At 48.1% G+C, this 17,027-nt stretch overlaps 2 protein-coding genes across 4 annotated transcripts; both read right to left on the bottom strand.

Moving 5' to 3' along the window:
- Positions 1-260: 260 nt before the first annotated feature.
- LOC125524285 (cytosolic sulfotransferase 6-like) lies at positions 261-1,476 on the bottom strand. The gene has a single exon (XM_048689366.1). It carries the CDS (start codon positions 1,439-1,441, stop codon positions 491-493), a length of 951 nt encoding a protein of 316 aa, XP_048545323.1. The 5' UTR covers positions 1,442-1,476; the 3' UTR covers positions 261-490.
- A 422-nt stretch (positions 1,477-1,898) lies between these two features.
- LOC125520303 (pentatricopeptide repeat-containing protein At3g22470, mitochondrial-like) lies at positions 1,899-15,652 on the bottom strand. 3 transcript variants are annotated; one of them, XM_048685196.1, is made up of 6 exons: positions 12,755-15,652; positions 12,635-12,678; positions 11,956-12,179; positions 10,723-10,893; positions 7,308-7,500; positions 1,899-2,310 (listed from the first exon to the last, which is right to left on the bottom strand). In XM_048685196.1, exon 1 carries the CDS (start codon positions 15,583-15,585, stop codon positions 13,048-13,050), a length of 2,538 nt encoding a protein of 845 aa, XP_048541153.1. In that variant the 5' UTR covers positions 15,586-15,652; the 3' UTR covers positions 1,899-2,310; positions 7,308-7,500; positions 10,723-10,893; positions 11,956-12,179; positions 12,635-12,678; positions 12,755-13,047. The 3 variants fall into 3 exon arrangements, with proteins under 3 accessions (XP_048541153.1, XP_048541152.1, XP_048541154.1); XM_048685195.1 differs by having other exon boundaries at positions 10,723-12,179; XM_048685197.1 differs by having other exon boundaries at positions 10,723-12,169.
- Between the last annotated feature and the right edge of the window lie 1,375 nt (positions 15,653-17,027).

Raw genomic sequence — 17,027 nt, 5'->3', positions numbered from 1 at the left:
GGAAGAAGAAAGTGGGAGAAGATAAGGTGGGCCAGGGCGATGCGGGAGGTGTACGATAGGGGGCTGATCGCGTGGCTCGCGAGCGTACCGGCCGAATCGTTCGGCACCGCGCCGGAACGTTCCCCTTTTCTATTCCTATAATTTTCCTATCTTATGAACCAAAGAAGGCCTTATGTGCTCTTGACGTGGTAATTGTGGTGGAGACTTGCATTATCTTCACACAGTAATAGCGTCCATTTCATAAGGAAGACACATGACATTTTTCACTTCCATGAACTCTTCTCAAGTAGCATAAACAAACACACGGCAACAACTGATTTATGCAAAAAAATTTCTCAAATACACGTAAGTGTGCGTATCATTCATTAACAACTTATTTATGCATCGCATCGTCGAATTTGAACACGGATACATGTTCATGCGAGTATGTAATTCAGCTCTGCAGTAGAAGACCTCTGTGGCCATCAAATTAAAGAGACGCAATCACACGTCAGAAGGTGAGACCAGAACCTCTCAGCTTCTCTTCAACGATGCAGTCCAGCTTCTTTGCCATCTCCTCAGTCAAGTGTGTCTTCCAGTCTCCCACCTTCCCAGCCCGGAAGTAGGACGAATTCTCCATGGGCAAGCCACCGATCCGATCGGACACTCCTGAGGAGTTGACCGGCAGGCTCTTCAGATTCTCGAAGCTACACAGGGCCACGACGTCCTCCACGGCCCCGCCGCTGACCTCCTCGTCAGTGAACGGGGCGCGGAGGAACTCGGCGAGCATCTTGAGGTGCTTACCTGCGTCGGCCATCATGTCGTCGTACTTGAGGAAGAGAACCCTGTCGGGCTCCGCCACGCTCTGCTCCCAGTACCCGCGGACGTGATCCCAGAGAGGGCCGTACAGGGAGAACCCCTCGCAGAAGAGCTCGAAGGTGGCGTCCATGTCGGGGGAGAAGTCGGCGCTCACCCTGTTCATGTAGTGCCAGCTGGAGACGAACACGTCCTTGGGCTCCCGGCACAGGTACACGACGCGGCAGCCGAGGGCCGAGATGCCCGGGGGCAGCAGCGACGGCGGCATGTGGGTGGAGAGGAGCCTCGGGGAGGGGAGCTTGTCGAGGCCGGCGACCGGGTGGACGTCGCGGTGGGGCACCTCGAGGGACGGCACGAGGTCCTGCGGGTGGGCGCCGGAGCCGGCGGGGTGTCGGGAGCGGTTGGCGACGGCGAAGGCGAGCGCCTTGAGCCAGGTGGTGCCGCACTTGGGGAAGGTGGCGAGGACGACGTCGTCGGGGCGCGGGGCGAACTGGGACTGCAGGAGCGTGATGCTCGTCACGGTCCGGGGTGTGAGCCAGCAGCCTCGGTAGAGGAAGAATGGCTTCCACATCCCTTCCTTCTTCGGGAGCGTGGACAGGAGCTGCCCGTCTCCTTCCTCTGCGGCGTCATTGTTGATCTCGGCCATGGCGGATGGCGGATGGGGCACGCAGCTATCTAGAGTGGTCGAGCAGGTGCCACTTTGCTGGTATATATGGCAATGCAGTATGCATGTATGTGCGGAGGGAGAGTAATGATGCAGAGATAATGTATTGTTAGCACCTAATGTAGGTCCGTTAATTTGCATGTCCGGTGAGATGTCTCGTCCTCATGGTCATGGGTTACGTAGCACGTTCTCTTGCAACTAAGGGATTAGCCGAAGTCGAAGGGAACAAATAAGGTAACTCCAGCTGATGATCCCAATTCATCACAATAGAGTATTGTTGAGACTCTACCAATATCACGTTCTGAATTATTAGGAGAGTTGCTTTTGCAGCTATGCAATGTCGCAACGACAGGAGAAGGAATTCCAGCTATGGAACAGCCCTGAGTCATTAATCCTTGCAGCCACCGGAGCAGCCTTGGCCGCGGCGGCCAGGAGAGGCTTTTATGGAACTCAAGCATGAGACCAGCAGAAACCTACATCGGTTTCGTTTCAACTTGGGCTTGGTAGCATGCGTTTCAAATAGACAAGCACTTTTACAAACCCAGCAAAAGAACCCATCAGGTTCTCGCCGGAGCTGATCCACACAACCGGAACAACACCACTCACATTCAGCAGAAACACACAATGGCAAGCTCAGAAATACAGAAGTGGGAAATATAAAGGAAACCAGTACCACCGGACTTCCAATAGACCAAACGGCACTATAAGCTCCATAGGTCAATCATCTGCCGGGGCACCACCGGATGGTGCATGCCGCCCGGGATCGCCCTGGCCTCTGGAAGATCGAACTTCTGCAGTTAAACGACCTTCCTCGGTGGTTGCGGATCCACCATCCCCTCCAGCACAGATTTCTTCACCATCAACATCAAGTCAGGCCAAACAATATTGATTAATGGCCAAGAAATAAGGTTACTAGAAAGCATCACAAGGTTAGTATAAAAAAAGGTATCACAAAGAACAGAGGAAGCAACACGTAAAGGACAATCGTGCCAAAGCAACATTAATTTTGCACTGCATTCGACCATGTCTTCTCTCTCTAAAAGTTAACACCATGAAAGTACCTGCACTGCATTTTATTTCAAAATGGCAGCCAGCAAAAGATTAACAGTTACTTTCACCACTGAGCATTTTATATCAGCAACTCATATTAACCGGGACAAGCATAGCAACCATCGGAAGATCAAAACAGACACGCACTCAGTCTCTACACAAACTGAGCACAGGCATCATATCCCTACGTAGTAGAGGAAGCCATGATCAGATGACCAACCACAAACCAAATCCTAGAAATTGCATCGGCGTGATGGCCATGGGCACACAAAGCAACATAAGGGTGTGGAGGAAAAAAGAAAGCCAGTCAGGTCATACGGACAAAAATGCAATATGAAAGTCATTGTGTTCCAGAGTATTTTATTTTCTTTACCTATGCTCTCCTGTAGTTGTTGTCTCAACATAGCCGGTCCCAAGCCCGGGTAAAGGAGGAGGGTTGTGATAGGCTTGGCGAGCCAACGTAAAAACTCAGCCACTCTTATGGAGATGAAACCCAAAAGATTTTCGTTGGGGCGTAACCCTCTCAGCGACGCGCCACATCGGAACCCGGGTGTGGTGGAAAGTGGGCAAGGGCCGGGCCGTCACCCCCCAAGTGGCGCGCCGTATCTTGATCCGGATACGGTGGCAAGTGAGCGAGGATCGGGTCATCGCATCCTTAGTGGCGCGCTACATCGGCGCCCGGGTGTAGTGGAAAATGAGCAAGGGTCTTCGCATTTGACTCGACGGATGCGAAGGGTAAGGAAGCTAGCCGAGCCTAGGAGGATTCGCTTAGGTAGCTGGAATGTAGGGTCTCTGACAGGGAAGCTTCAGGAGCTAGTTGATGCAGCGGTGAGGAGAGGTGTTGATATCCTTTGCGTCCAAGAAACCAAATGGAGAGGACAGAAGGCGAAGGAGGTGGAGGATACCGGCTTCAAGTTGTGGTACACGGGGACGGCTGCAAACAGAAATGGCGTAGGCATCTTGATCAACAAGAGCCTCAAGTATGGAGTGGTAGACGTCAAGAGACGTGGGGACCGGATTATCTTGGTCAAGCTGGTAGTTGAGGACTTGGTTCTCAATGTTATCAGCGCGTATGCCCCGCAAGTAGGCCACAATGAGAACACCAAGAGGGAGTTCTGGGAAGGCCTGGAAGACATGGTTAGGAGTGTACCGATTGGTGAGAAGCTCTTCATAGGAGGAGACCTCAATGGCCACGTGGGTACATCTAACACAGGTTTTGAAGGGGCGCATGGGGGCTTTGGCCATGGCATCAGGAATCAAGAAGGAGAAGATGTCTTAAGCTTTGCTCTAGCCTACAACATGATTGTAGCTAACACCCTCTTTAGAAAGAGAGAATCACATCTGGTGACTTTTAGTAGTGGCCAACACTCTAGCCAGATTGATTTCATCCTCTCGAGAAGAGAAGATAGGCGTGCGTGCCTAGACTGTAAGGTGATACCTGGAGAGAGTGTTGTACCCCAGCATAAGCTGGTGGTTGCTGACTTCCGCTTTCGGATTCGTGTCCAGCGGGATAAGCGTGCCAAAGTCGCTAGAACGAAGTGGTGGAAGCTCAAGGGGGAGGTAGCTCAGGTGTTCAAGGAGAGGGTCATTAAGGAGGGCCCTTGGGAGGAAGGAGTGGATGCGGACAATGTGTGGATGAAGATGGCGACTTGCATTCGTAAGGTGGCCTCGGAGGAGTTTGGAGTGTCCAGGGGAAGGAGAAGCGAAGATAAGGATACCTGGTGGTGGAATGATGACGTCCAGAAGGCGATTAAAGAGAAGAAAGATTGCTTCAGACGCCTATACCTGGATAGGAGTGCAGACAACATAGAGAAGTACAAGATGGCGAAGAAGGCCGCAAAGCGAGCTGTTGGTGAAGCAAGGGGTCGGCCATATGAGGACCTCTACCAACGGTTAGGCACGAAGGAAGGTGAAAGGGACATCTCTAAGATGGCCAAGATCCGAGAGAGGAAGACGAGGGACATTGGCCAAGTCAAATGCATCAAGGACGGAGCAGGCCAACTCTTGGTGAAGGACGAGGAGATTAAGCATAGATGGCGGGAGTACTTCGACAAGCTGTTCAATGGGGAGAATGAGAGTTCTACCATTGAACTAGACGACTCCTTTGATGAGACCAGCATGCGTTTTGTGCGGCGAATCCAGGAGTCTGAGGTGAAGGAGGCTTTAAAAAGGATGAAAGGAGGCAAGGCGATGGGCCCTGATTGTATCCCCATTGAGGTGTGGAAAGGTCTCGGGGACATAGCAATAGTATGGCTAACCAAGCTTTTCAACCTCATTTTTCGGGCAAACAAGATGCCAGAAGAATGGAGACGGAGTATATTAGTACCAATCTTCAAGAACAAGGGGGATGTTCAGAGTTGTACTAATTACCGTGGAATTAAGCTGATGAGCCATACAATGAAGCTATGGGAGAGAGTCATTGAGCACCGCTTAAGAAGAATGACAAGCGTGACCAAAAATCAGTTTGGTTTCATGCCTGGGAGGTCGACCATGGAAGCCATTTTCTTGGTACGACAACTTATGGAGAGATATAGGGAGCAAAAGAAGGACTTGCATATGGTGTTCATTGACTTGGAGAAGGCCTATGATAAGATACCGCGGAATGTCATGTGGTGGGCCTTGGAGAAACACAAAGTCCCAGCAAAGTACATTACCCTCATCAAGGACATGTACGATAATGTTGTGACAAGTGTTCGAACAAGTGATGTCGACACCGATGACTTCCCGATTAAGATAGGACTGCATCAGGGGTCAGCTTTGAGCCCTTATCTTTTTGCATTGGTGAATGGATGAGGTCACAAGGGATATACAAGGAGATATCCCATGGTGTATGCTCTTTGCGGATGATGTGGTGCTAGTTGACGATAGTCGGACGGGGGTAAATAGGAAGTTAGAGTTATGGAGACAAACCTTGGAATCGAAAGGGTTTAGGCTTAGTAGAACTAAAACCGAGTACATGATGTGCGGTTTCAGTACTACTAGGTGTGAGGAGGAGGAGGTTAGCCTTGATGGCCAGGTGGTACCTCGGAAGGACACCTTTCGGTATTTGGGGTCAATGTTGCAGGAGGATGGGGGTATTGATGAAGATGTGAACCATCAAATCAAAGCCGGATGGATGAAGTGGCGCCAAGCTTCTGGCATTCTCTGTGACAAGAGAGTGCCACAAAAGCTAAAAGGCAAGTTCTACAGGACGGCGGTTCGACCCGCAATGTTGTATGGCGCGGAGTGTTGGCCGACTAAAAGGCGACATGTTCAACAGTTAGGTGTGGCGGAGATGCGTATGTTGAGATGGATGTGTGGCCACACGAGGAAGAATCGAGTCCGGAATGATGATATACGAGATAGAGTTGGGGTAGCACCAATTGAGGAGAAGCTTGTCCAACATCGTCTGAGATGGTTTGGGCATATTCAGCGCAGGCCTCCAGAAGCTCCAGTGCATAGCGGACGGCTAAAGCGTGCGGAGAATGTCAAGAGAGGGCGGGGTAGACCGAATTTGACATGGGAGGAGTCCGTTAAGAGAGACCTGAAGGATTGGAGTATCACCAAAGAGCTAGCTATGGACAGGGGTGCGTGGAAGCTTGCTATCCATGTGCCAGAGCCATGAGTTGGTTGCGAGATCTTATGGGTTTCACCTCTAGCCTACCCCAACTTGTTTGGGACTAAAGGCTTTGTTGTTGTTGTTGTTATGCTCTCCTGTAATATTCAAACAGCCGAATCAGATCTCTCTAGTGAACAAAATGCAGAACAAAGGTGCTGACTAAATAAGTGGAAAAAGTCCATGGCTCTTTAGTCTTTAGATTATGTAACAGACTGACAAGGACCCGTGAGTTGCAGCTAACCAAAAATTTAAAAAAAATGTAGATAAATCAAGATTCAGTTGAACCATTGTGAATTTGCTATCAAGTAAACGAGACCTATAAACCATTGCCAGATTACAAACAAATACGGCTTTGCTAACACCAATAGCAGATTGCTCAAAGATAAATAAATGACACTTCATACAAGCAGACCAAGGTAACATAAGATTAATCAAATGGTGTCAATACAGGGTGACCGTCATAGAATGCAGAGTCTGAACACTGCGTGATAACTACATGAGCATCCCCAACAGCAGCCCTAAAAATGCAGCTGTGCCCAAAAAAATGCTTTTTAGGTCACTTGGGGTGGGGGTCAAATAAAACGCCTCCAACAGCAGCGCTACAGGTATATATGGTGCCCAAAAAAATTTAGGCCGTGCCCAAAAAATTGCTACAGGTGATGCAAATTACACATCACCACTAACAGCTGCCCGAAAACCAAAAGGGCTGCGGCGGGAACCCCAACACCCAAAGTGAAACTTCACCCCACAGCTGCCGTCGCGCCCAATTCCGGCCGCCCTACGCCAATGGAGTCATACGAAGCAAGCCTTACCCCTGCACAGTGCAATGCAGAGGGACTGTGTCGAACCCATGACCTCTTGGCACAAGTGGGCAGATCCTCCCCACTGCGCCAGACAGTCAAAAGATCATATAAACTCAATGGTCCCAAAAATATCCTAAATCAAAAGGGAAGCAGCAATATTAGAAATTTAACTAAGTGCACATTGTTCTATTTGACAACAGAGGTCTAATTGATAAAATGAATCAAAGCTATCAAATTATTCTTTCATGCCAAAAAAATTTGAGGCGGAAGAAATTGGCACATACTGCACGATGTTTGAAACTACCAGATATGCAATGAGATGACTGCACAGTATGGCCATAGCACGAAGGCTAGATCCCAGAACAGACAGAGGAGAAAGGAGAGACCAAGGACTCACCTAAGTAGTGGTAGCCGAGGAGGCAGTCGTGGGAGCCGACGCTGAGATTACGAGATTACGGGGTGACAACCCCATTGTCTCATCGGCACTGGAAGCAAGGTGGTGAACCACCGTCATCCGAGACCGTGACAACGACCACCAGGTCATGGAAACGAGAGCTGCAGGTCTGTGTGCACGTGACGCCATGACCAACCTGTTCACACGTCAAGATTAGTTGCTACCAAACATCCCGGACAACGGGAGAGATAAATAAGGAACATGTTCTTGATGGTTAGAACCTGAACCTAAACCATGCCGGGTTAGGGCAACTCCAACGCGGATCAACAAATCGCCACTAAATGTCCGGACTGGACTGTTAGGACATTTTTTTTGCCATCCAACAAAGGTCACCAAATTTGTCCAGACCGGTCCGGATGTCCGAAATCCCACAAACTGGAACCAAACGTTGGGGAGGTTTACAGGCGTCCGGACGTTCGCCGCGTCAGACTCAGACACGCCCGACCGACCCAAGAACCCCATCCAAAGCACGCACATTTGGACATTCCCACCACTGTTTCCGCGGGAAAGCCCACCCTTTCCCACTGCCTCCAACCCCCCCCCCCCCCCCCCCCCCCCCCCCCCCCCCCCCCCCCCCCCCCCCCCCCCCCCCCCCCCCCCCCACACACACACACACACGCACGCACGCACACCACCACCACCAACACCGTTCAGGCGCCACCGTGATGGAGCCAGAGGACCCCGACCGTGGTGGCCGCCCGCAAGGCCGCGTCTGCGGAGCGCAGCACCCGCCATCACAGGGCGAATAAGAAGGCGGGGGGTTCATCGGCGGCCGGTCAAAGTGCGCCGCCACCCTGGTGTCGCCCAGGCAATCGACGTTGTGGCCATCCCAGCTGAAGCCACTCTACTACTACGCCTCCCAGAACCTCATTCCACAGCAATCGCCGCAACAGTCCACGTCCTCCTCCACCTCCAGCCATCAAGTCTCACCGTCGACCTCAACACCGACTATGCCTTCACGGAGTCGCAGTCACGGGAGCTTGTCCGATCACGGATGGCGGCTGTGGACTGCTCGTCCGTCGATGCCCAATCAATGTTTGCCGGAATGCCCCATCCAAGCGAGACAGCGGTAGCCGACGAGGCGATGATGAACATTATCCACGACGAAAGCAGCTACGAAGACGAATAAGTGGATGACTCCTAGCCGTAGAAACAACCACAGTAGGACACCCAACAAACATGCACCCAGCAGTTGGACACCCAGCAGCCGCACATGGATCCGGATGAGCAGTGGGCGCCGGGCGTCGACCCAAAGAAGAAGCAGAGGGACTAAATTTCTCCCCAAAGGAGGATGAATTGTTGTGAGGCATTGGTTGGCCACTAGTAACAGAGCGTGGCATTTTAGCAAAGCATGCATATTTGGTTTCACGAGCAAAAGCACTACAATCCCTACCACAAGGAAGTGATCCATCAGCGCAATTCAAAGTCGCTCAACCATCAAATGTACAACATTCAAAGAGGGCATCAACAAGTTCTGCAGCTTTTACAATTAAGTGAAAACCTGATGGCCAAGTAGCGCGGCAATCCAAGATCTCATAAGTTGTGTGCCTTGTTGCTCTATGTGTTGGTCATTTCATTGATTTGCTCAATGTTGCAACTTGTTGACCATCCATTGTCTTCCTTTGCTAGGTCGTACGTGCATGCACATTATATCACAAGATGGAGAAGAAGCACTTCATCTATATGCATTGTTAGTTGAAGTTGAATGGGCAAAGCAAGTGGACCGCCTTGATTGCCAATTCCGTCAACGTCATGCTCAATGAAGACGAAGGTGGTGATCCAACCGTTCCAAGACAAGATGGACTTGCTTTGGCCAAGAAGGTGATTAGGAACCAGGGAAGGAAGTGGGAGGAGGGGAAAAAGAAGGGAGAAGGGGCGGCGGCCAAGATGACGAAGAAGTTCAAGGACATCATGACGAAGGAGGAGGCAAGTGTCGCACGCAATGAGGTGAAAGAGGGAAATAAGGGGGAGAGATTTGGCATCTTCATGGAGATGCAAGACAAGAAGCTCAAGCTCCAAGAGAAGAAGCTTGAGATCAAGGCCGCTTCGGAGGACTCCAAAATGTTGTTCGTGAAAACGTCGGACTTGGATTCCGATGCGGCGAAGATTGTCCAAGCCTAGCGTGTGAGCATATTGAAGCGCTTCGCGCAAAGGGAGGAGGCCGGAGAAGCCAAAGAGTGAGGTCTTTGCCACAGACAGCCGGAATGGGAGCCGATGAAGGTCTTTGACATGGACAGCCGGACTAGCAACTTTTGGAATCTGTAAAAACATATTGAAGATCCGGTGCATATGTTTGCAACTATTAAACGTATGCTTAAATTGGTATTGATCTAGATATGCATGTCAAATGGAGGAGGCTGGACCAGGGGCGGACATTTGGTGATTGTGGTTGGATGTCTCCACCCCTATCCCTGTCCATAGACATTTGGTGAGGGCTGTTCTGGTGATCCGCGTTGGAAATGCCCTTAGTGAGCCATTACCATATCTAAAAGCAGGAGTTTGAGTGTCCATCTAAGAGCATCAAATATATATGTAAATACCAAGAGAAGATAAGCTACTATCTAGTATTATATGAATCTATGAACTGCAATAAGGACTGCATAAGGATGTATATAGACATACTGTAGAGTGTAGATTCACTCATTTTGTTATGTATGTGTCCGCATTAGAATCTCTAAAAGACTTATATTTAGGAACGGAGGAAGTACATCTTTGCTAAAACCAATAGCAAGTTGCTCATAGATAAATCGCACTTCATACATGCAGACCAAGGTAAGCATAAAATCCTTCAAATGGCGTCTATACAGGGTGACTGTCATAGCATGCAGAGTGCCAGAGAGAGATTGAAGACTGCGTCATAACTACTTGAAATTACATGACTATGCATAGTTAGGAAGCTCATTCCCTTTCAGACATAAAGATAGTTTAACAGTTAACATACAATCTTGCAAGCGCGGCAACTGGAGGTGAAATAGATGTTTCCTTGTATATTACAGGAGACACATGTCAACCTGAATTGAATCTCCAATTTGAAACTTAAGTTTTCAAGGTGCAGCAAGTGCAGTAAAAGATTTGTTCCTTCCATATCAAGTTCTACACCCTAGGCAGTAGCACACCAAGATCCTAAATAAATATCAAACCATCACAAATAGCGTAAAATAGCACAAGGGCCTAATCACCACATGGGGCAATTCATCAACAAGATCATCACAATCACAAGACTGGTGGGCAGAAGACCACCACCACAGACAACATGACCACATAACCAAACCCTATGATTGGCTCGATAATCAGCCATGACTCAATGGCTGGATAATCTCAAGGCATAAGGGAGAGAGGGAGGAGACCAGGAACTCACCAGAACCAAGGAAGAGGCGACCACCGCTGTCATGAGGCTGTCATCACCCTGCAGTGCAGAAGCTGAAGTAGCTGAGGAGGTAGTCCACCGAAACTCATTGTTGTTGAACTCACCAAGAAAGACGAAAGCGGCCCAAATTCCTATAGGCAGCAGCAGAGCCTAGGCATTGGCCTACAATCAAGAGGAGGAGCTAATCAAATCAAAAATCTCAAAGAATGCCATTGTGGGATAAGGTTGGGTTTACATGCCTATAACAAAGAAATATAAAATACAGTTGTTTTTGCCATTCTGTGCAGCAGGCTATAATTAACATAGTGTGCTCTTACAAAAACCGCATGTTGTTTGCCTAGTGTTGTTCACAAGCCAAGATGTCCACTGTTCATGGGCCAAAATATCCACAACTTCTAAATTGCTAATACATGAGATACGTGGATCCAAAGTACGTACATGAATAAAACAAACAGGCTTCTAAACAGCAGCAAAACAAAAACTCGTTAAGATTACTCTTACAACCTAGATTCATATATTCACAAATACAGTGGAGATGTCAATTACAGTGAATAATCAGAAGACGCGGATAATAGCTTTAATGAACATCTATATAAAATACATGAGGTGCTCTCAGCTGTACGTGCTCAAGCACACACTAATCAATCAAAATTATCCAACCTAAGGAAAAGATAATTTGTAGCTCTCTTAACTAACTATGGGTAGCATAATGCCAAAAGAATGATATATGTCGTGAAAGGCAGAACAGAATCCTACATGATCATGCATATAGGCAGCACAACATAGTAGCCACAGAATCTTGCAAAGCACAAATATTGTGACATATTTCATCAGCAAAAAAGATTATCACAATAACAAGATTGTGGTGGCCGGAAGACCACCACCACAGATCCAAACACCGAATCATTGGCTGGGTGACCTGCTCTACACTCGGCCACGGCCTGATGGCTGGACCATCACATACGGCAAAATATAATTAATTAGTGCTTATACTGTACACATGCCATCCTCCTCAGAAACCTACAACTAAAATAAACACCAGCCATCGATAGCTTAATTAACAGTCTTAAATTAACCTTGGACTTTGAGTGGAGGTTTATACTGTTTGAGGGTTTGGGTAATGTGGTGGTATTTTTGCATCACAAATGTCTAGGCTACTGAACTATGTGTTACACAAAGCATGGCATATGCTTTTTGTTTAGATGATTGCTACTGTAGTTACACCTGTTATTTTCAAAATGAATCATGCGTCTTTCTGGGAAAATCCAAGTTATGCTAGTCAGCTAGTGTCACTTTCAAATTTCAGCTCATAATACATCTTTCTGAGAAAATCCAGGTTATTCTTGAACTGGAGGCAGCTGAAGCAGATCATGTGGAGTATCTCCGCTGCTCTGCGACATGGCTTGGGTGGTAGATGGACATGGGCAGCCTGATGAACCTGAAATGACCTTGATCCAGCGATGAGAAGGCAAACTTGTCAGACAAAAATGAAGATACAATCATTCTGAATCAGAATCTTAGATCAAAGATTGCAGAGCAAACATGGACTAAGGAACACAATCTATCTCTCAGTGAAGTGCTGCAAAACTGATTTTACCAAGAATATTTCTGACAGTGTACAATACTAAACTGAGCATTCAGCTATGACCATATCATATATTTTCATATCTAGCATTGTATATTTGGATCACAGACCATCACAACAGCCCAAAACACTAGAAATTGCAATTGCTTGATGACCATGGGCACATAGAGCATGAGAGAACAGAGCACAGCTATTCTAAATAATAATGCAGTAGCATCTGTGTCACAGAGAACAGGCACACAGTAAAACTATGATGGCAACATGGAGACACATAACAACATGAAGATTGAGGCAGGGCACTGTCATCTAATTACTTACACCTTGTTGAAGAGGTAGGCCTTGCCATGCTTGCAGTGGAACATCTGGCGAGGAAACAAGATGAATAAAAATGGAGAAGGGATGTAAATGGAGATGAGAGACATAGGAGGAGACCGAGACCTTGGAGACAATGCGCTGGGCATAGGCAAGGTTGGAGTCGCAGTGCTTGCAGCAGTAGATGGTGCCCGTTGGCGCAGGACCCCGTCGCTCACACGCCCTGACCGATTAGTCTCGTCTTCTTCTTCCTCCTCCTACTCTCTTTTCTCTGGCCGGCTAATTGATATCTGCTTGCTTGCCTCCTCCAGGCTAGCGACCATTGTGTCATCTTCATGCCAATGTCCCTCATCGACACCAAAAACTTTGATCGTGTGGCTAATGTTTTCAAGTAGTCATGTGATTATGAAATTTGGCTATTACCCAGTATCTAAAACTTTGATTGTATTGCTGTTGGCAGGATCAATAACTGTCTCAACAGGCACATGTCTAAACTTTGGGGATCTATTATTGCTCATAGTGTTGTACGTTATGAGCATTAAGAACTCGAGAAACATACATTTGTCAATATCAGCAACTCTACCCTGGAGGTCATCCTCCATCTCCTTGGAAGCCCAGTCAAGTATATTCATTGTAGCTTCATCAAAAGCAACAGAATCTTCTCTGAGCTTCTCAGCCCACAAAAGGGCTCGCCTTCCAAGACCTTGCTTACAGAAATGAGAAAAGAAAACATTAACTGTGATGGTGTTGGGTTGAAAAGCCATCTTAATCAGTTTACCAGTGAGAATCATAGCTCGATCAAGGACATCATTGCAAATGCCATCCATCAGTGTGTTGTATGTAACTGAATTAGGTGTGAAACCAACAGCAACAAGTTCATCCAGCACTCTCGCTGCTCGATTCATCGAATGGTTGTTGCAGAGGCTATGAATCCAAATATTATATGTGAAAATATCTGGATCACAGCCATCTGCAAGCATCTTGTTCATGAAAATCATGGCACCGTTCATATCCTGGGCCCGGCAATATGCATTAATAATTGTATTGTATGTCACTACATCAGGAGTTAAGCCACTACTGCGCATGTCCAAGAAACGGTTATTCACCATATCCAGCCTTCCTTGTCTGCAAAAACCATCAATCAGAATGTTGCTTGTGAAAACATCAGGAACAAGACCACTCTGCCTCATCTTCTGCTCTAGTTGCAGTGCTTCGGCCACATGGCCAACCCTAACAAACGCAGATATCAGAGAGTTGTAAGTAATATTGTTCGGAACAAGACCTCTTCTTGTCATCTCCACAAATGCCCGATAAGCCTCATTTACATGATCTAATCTGCAAAGGCCACTGATATATGCAGAGAAAGCGATAAAATCAGGCTGCCCACCAACTTTCAGCATATCATCCCAGCATTTCAAGGCACCTTCTACATTACCAGACCTGAAGCATGAATCCATGTAAACGGTAAATGAGGTACCAACAGAATATCCCTTACTAATCATATGTTCTAGCAAAAGCTGTGCATCATCTAGTCTTCCTTGATTGCATAGACCCAGTATCAAGTAATTGAAAGTGGAGGATAAGGGTGCAAGGCCTATCTCTTTCATAAGCTTATATAACTCAAGAGCTGCTTCTTCAAATCCCTCCTTGCTATATGCAGCAATCAAAGCATTAAAACCTGCAACACTCACTGGAGCACCCTGCTCGATTGCACAACACACAAGCTGCCGGGCATCATCCAATCGTCCATCCCAACAAAGCCTACAGATCGTCATATCTACATTGTCTGCTGATATCTGTGAACCAAACATTTCATACAGCTCCTGCTGCTCATGTGCTAAGTGCGCGGTCTTTCCAAACTTGTATGCTCCAGCAGAAAGAATGTTGAAGGTGCAGCAATCTGGCAGCAATCCCCTCTCCTTCATCTCTCTGTAGGCGGCATCAGCCTCATCCATCTGCCCAGTCTTTGCATACCCATCGATTAAAACATTGAAGGTGATTGTATTTGCTTCGACCCCCACCGCCACCATCTCATCGAACAGCCTCCTTGCCTCCACCATATTCCCATCACGGCACCGTACATTCACCAAAATGTTATACGTCACAACAGTCGGCTCGCACCCTGACTTGTGCATTTTTTCAAGCAGCTCAAAAGCATCCCCTGCCTGCCCAAACACACAATGTCCCTTGATCAGGATGTTATAGCTGCACGCATCAGGGGTAACATGGAACTTCCACATGACACCAAGCAATCCCGCAGCTACAGGGATGAGCCCCATGTGGCATAACCCTAGGATCATGGCGTTGAAGATGGGGAGGCTCGGCCGTGGCCCCATCGCTGTCATTTCCACGAACACCTTCCACGCGGCCTGGACGTTGCCCTCGCGGAACAGCAGGCGCAGCAGCGTCGCGAGCGCGGAGAGGCTGGGCGTTTTCCCAACGCTGCGGATGCGTGAGAGCACGACGAGCGCCTCAGCCGGCATGCCGGCGGCGAGAAAGGCGTGGAGCGCGAGGCGGAGGGCCGCGTACGGGGCGCCGCGGGGGGAGGCGCACCAGGCGAGGAGATGCGGGGAGGCGGCCGGTAGGAGGGCGGCGAGGAGGAGGGATGCGAAGGGGCGCAGCGCCGGGGACAAGATGGCGAGGCGGGAGGCGGCGGCGAAGCGGGCATGGAGCGGGGGGGTCTGGGAGGTGAGGGTGCGGAGAGCTAGGTGGCATTGCAGGGAGGACTTGAGGAAGCGCGCGAGGTCGAGGAGAGAGTCGCGGCGGAGGGAGGTGGGGAGGGAGAGGTGCCGGGGAGAGCCGGAGGGGAGAAACTGCGCCGCGGGGTCGTAGAAGGAGCAGAGATGGGAGGAATTGGTGCCGCTGGTGGTCGTGGTGGAGAGTTGGTGGTAGGGGGATAAGGAGAAGAAGAAATGCCGCCGCCGGGATGGTTTCGCCGCCGCGACGAGGTGGCGCATCGGGCGCCGGCGGCGGAGGAGAGTGGGAGAGGGAAAACTGAGGGCAGGCGGCAATGGCTTCCGCGCACTTGAGGTATACGGGTTGACTATGAACATGATGCCAACTCACTCACTATGTACCGTTGGATTCAAGATGGAGCGACCAGATCGAAGCGACTGGCCTTGCCGTGCGTCGCTTCAAGGTTTTTGTCGTTTCCAAACAAAATGCAATTTTGTTTTTTATGTAGGTTGGCACATTATGATTTTCCTAGAAACATAGAGCACGCCATAGTTTCAAAACTAAATGTTACTACGTCAAAACATCTTACATTTAAAAACAGAGGGTGTACAAGACATGTGTCTATAACCCCTAAAAAATTCAAGTCAAAATCGAAATGCACATGAAGACACCATTCACATATGGATTTGACATTTTTGTTTCTCAATGTTTATTTTGAGGAAATGCACAAGGAGACACTATTCACATATGGATTTGTCTTTTATTTTTATTTTTTTGAAACAAAAGGGGTTTCCTCCCACCCCAACTTTATAGAAAGCCAAGGCAAACATCAACCAAACATAGACTGTTAACAGCGCTCGGCGGCAACCGGAGAGTAGTTGCCACAGATAGGAAACAGGGTTTTAGACTGCCCTATTACAAGTTTTTAGGTAGTTCAAGCCAAGAGACATAGCCAGGGAGCAACATGCCAGCTTACTTAAGATCAAAGCTAAGAATTGTAAACTAGCATAACACAGTCCAGTGATGTCCTCGAAAATAGCATTTTATCTCCAAGCAATTCTAAGCAATTCCCCTCTTCGGTGGTCCAGTAGGCTTAAACATCGGAGAAGTAGCGCACCCTGAGCTTCTGAGCATAGTATTTTCCATTGCTTGATCGTTGCCCCCAACAGGTTCAAAACACATCGTATACTTTGCCATCTTCGCCCCTGGAAAACAAAGTCATTTCGAAAACGCCATAAGCTCCACAAGGTAGCAGCAGTAACGATGCTTAAAGCTTCAAGGTGTTTTCTTCTCTTCCAGAAGGAAGTCAGCAGAGCAAATGAATTAGGAACATCAACCTTAAAAATATCAGCAACTAGATTCCAGACATTTTTAGCAACAATGCAATCAAAGAATAGATGCTGGATAGTTTCAGGTTCGTTGCAGAAGACACAAGACATGTCATCTACATGCCTGCGTTTGGCCAAGTTATCTCTAGTTAGGCTCTTGTTATAGTATATTAACCAGAGAAAAACATGTATATTAGGTGGCACTTTGATCTTCCATATATCATCTTTAATGACAGAGATTTGTCTTTTATTCTCAATGTGTATTTGGAGTTTGGATCTAAATTTTTTACGGGTGGTAAACACATGTGTTGTAAACATTCATGACTTTTTAGATTTTTTTTAAATTGAGAAACAGTATAACTAAGAGACCTAGGAGCCTCCACAGCGTTTTACCT

This window comes from Triticum urartu, chromosome 7, assembly GCF_003073215.2.
Source record: "Triticum urartu cultivar G1812 chromosome 7, Tu2.1, whole genome shotgun sequence".
Lineage (NCBI taxonomy): Eukaryota > Viridiplantae > Streptophyta > Magnoliopsida > Poales > Poaceae > Triticum > Triticum urartu.
The sequence above is the reverse complement of the archived record's forward strand: the minus strand, read 5'-3'. Positions and strand labels throughout refer to the sequence as shown.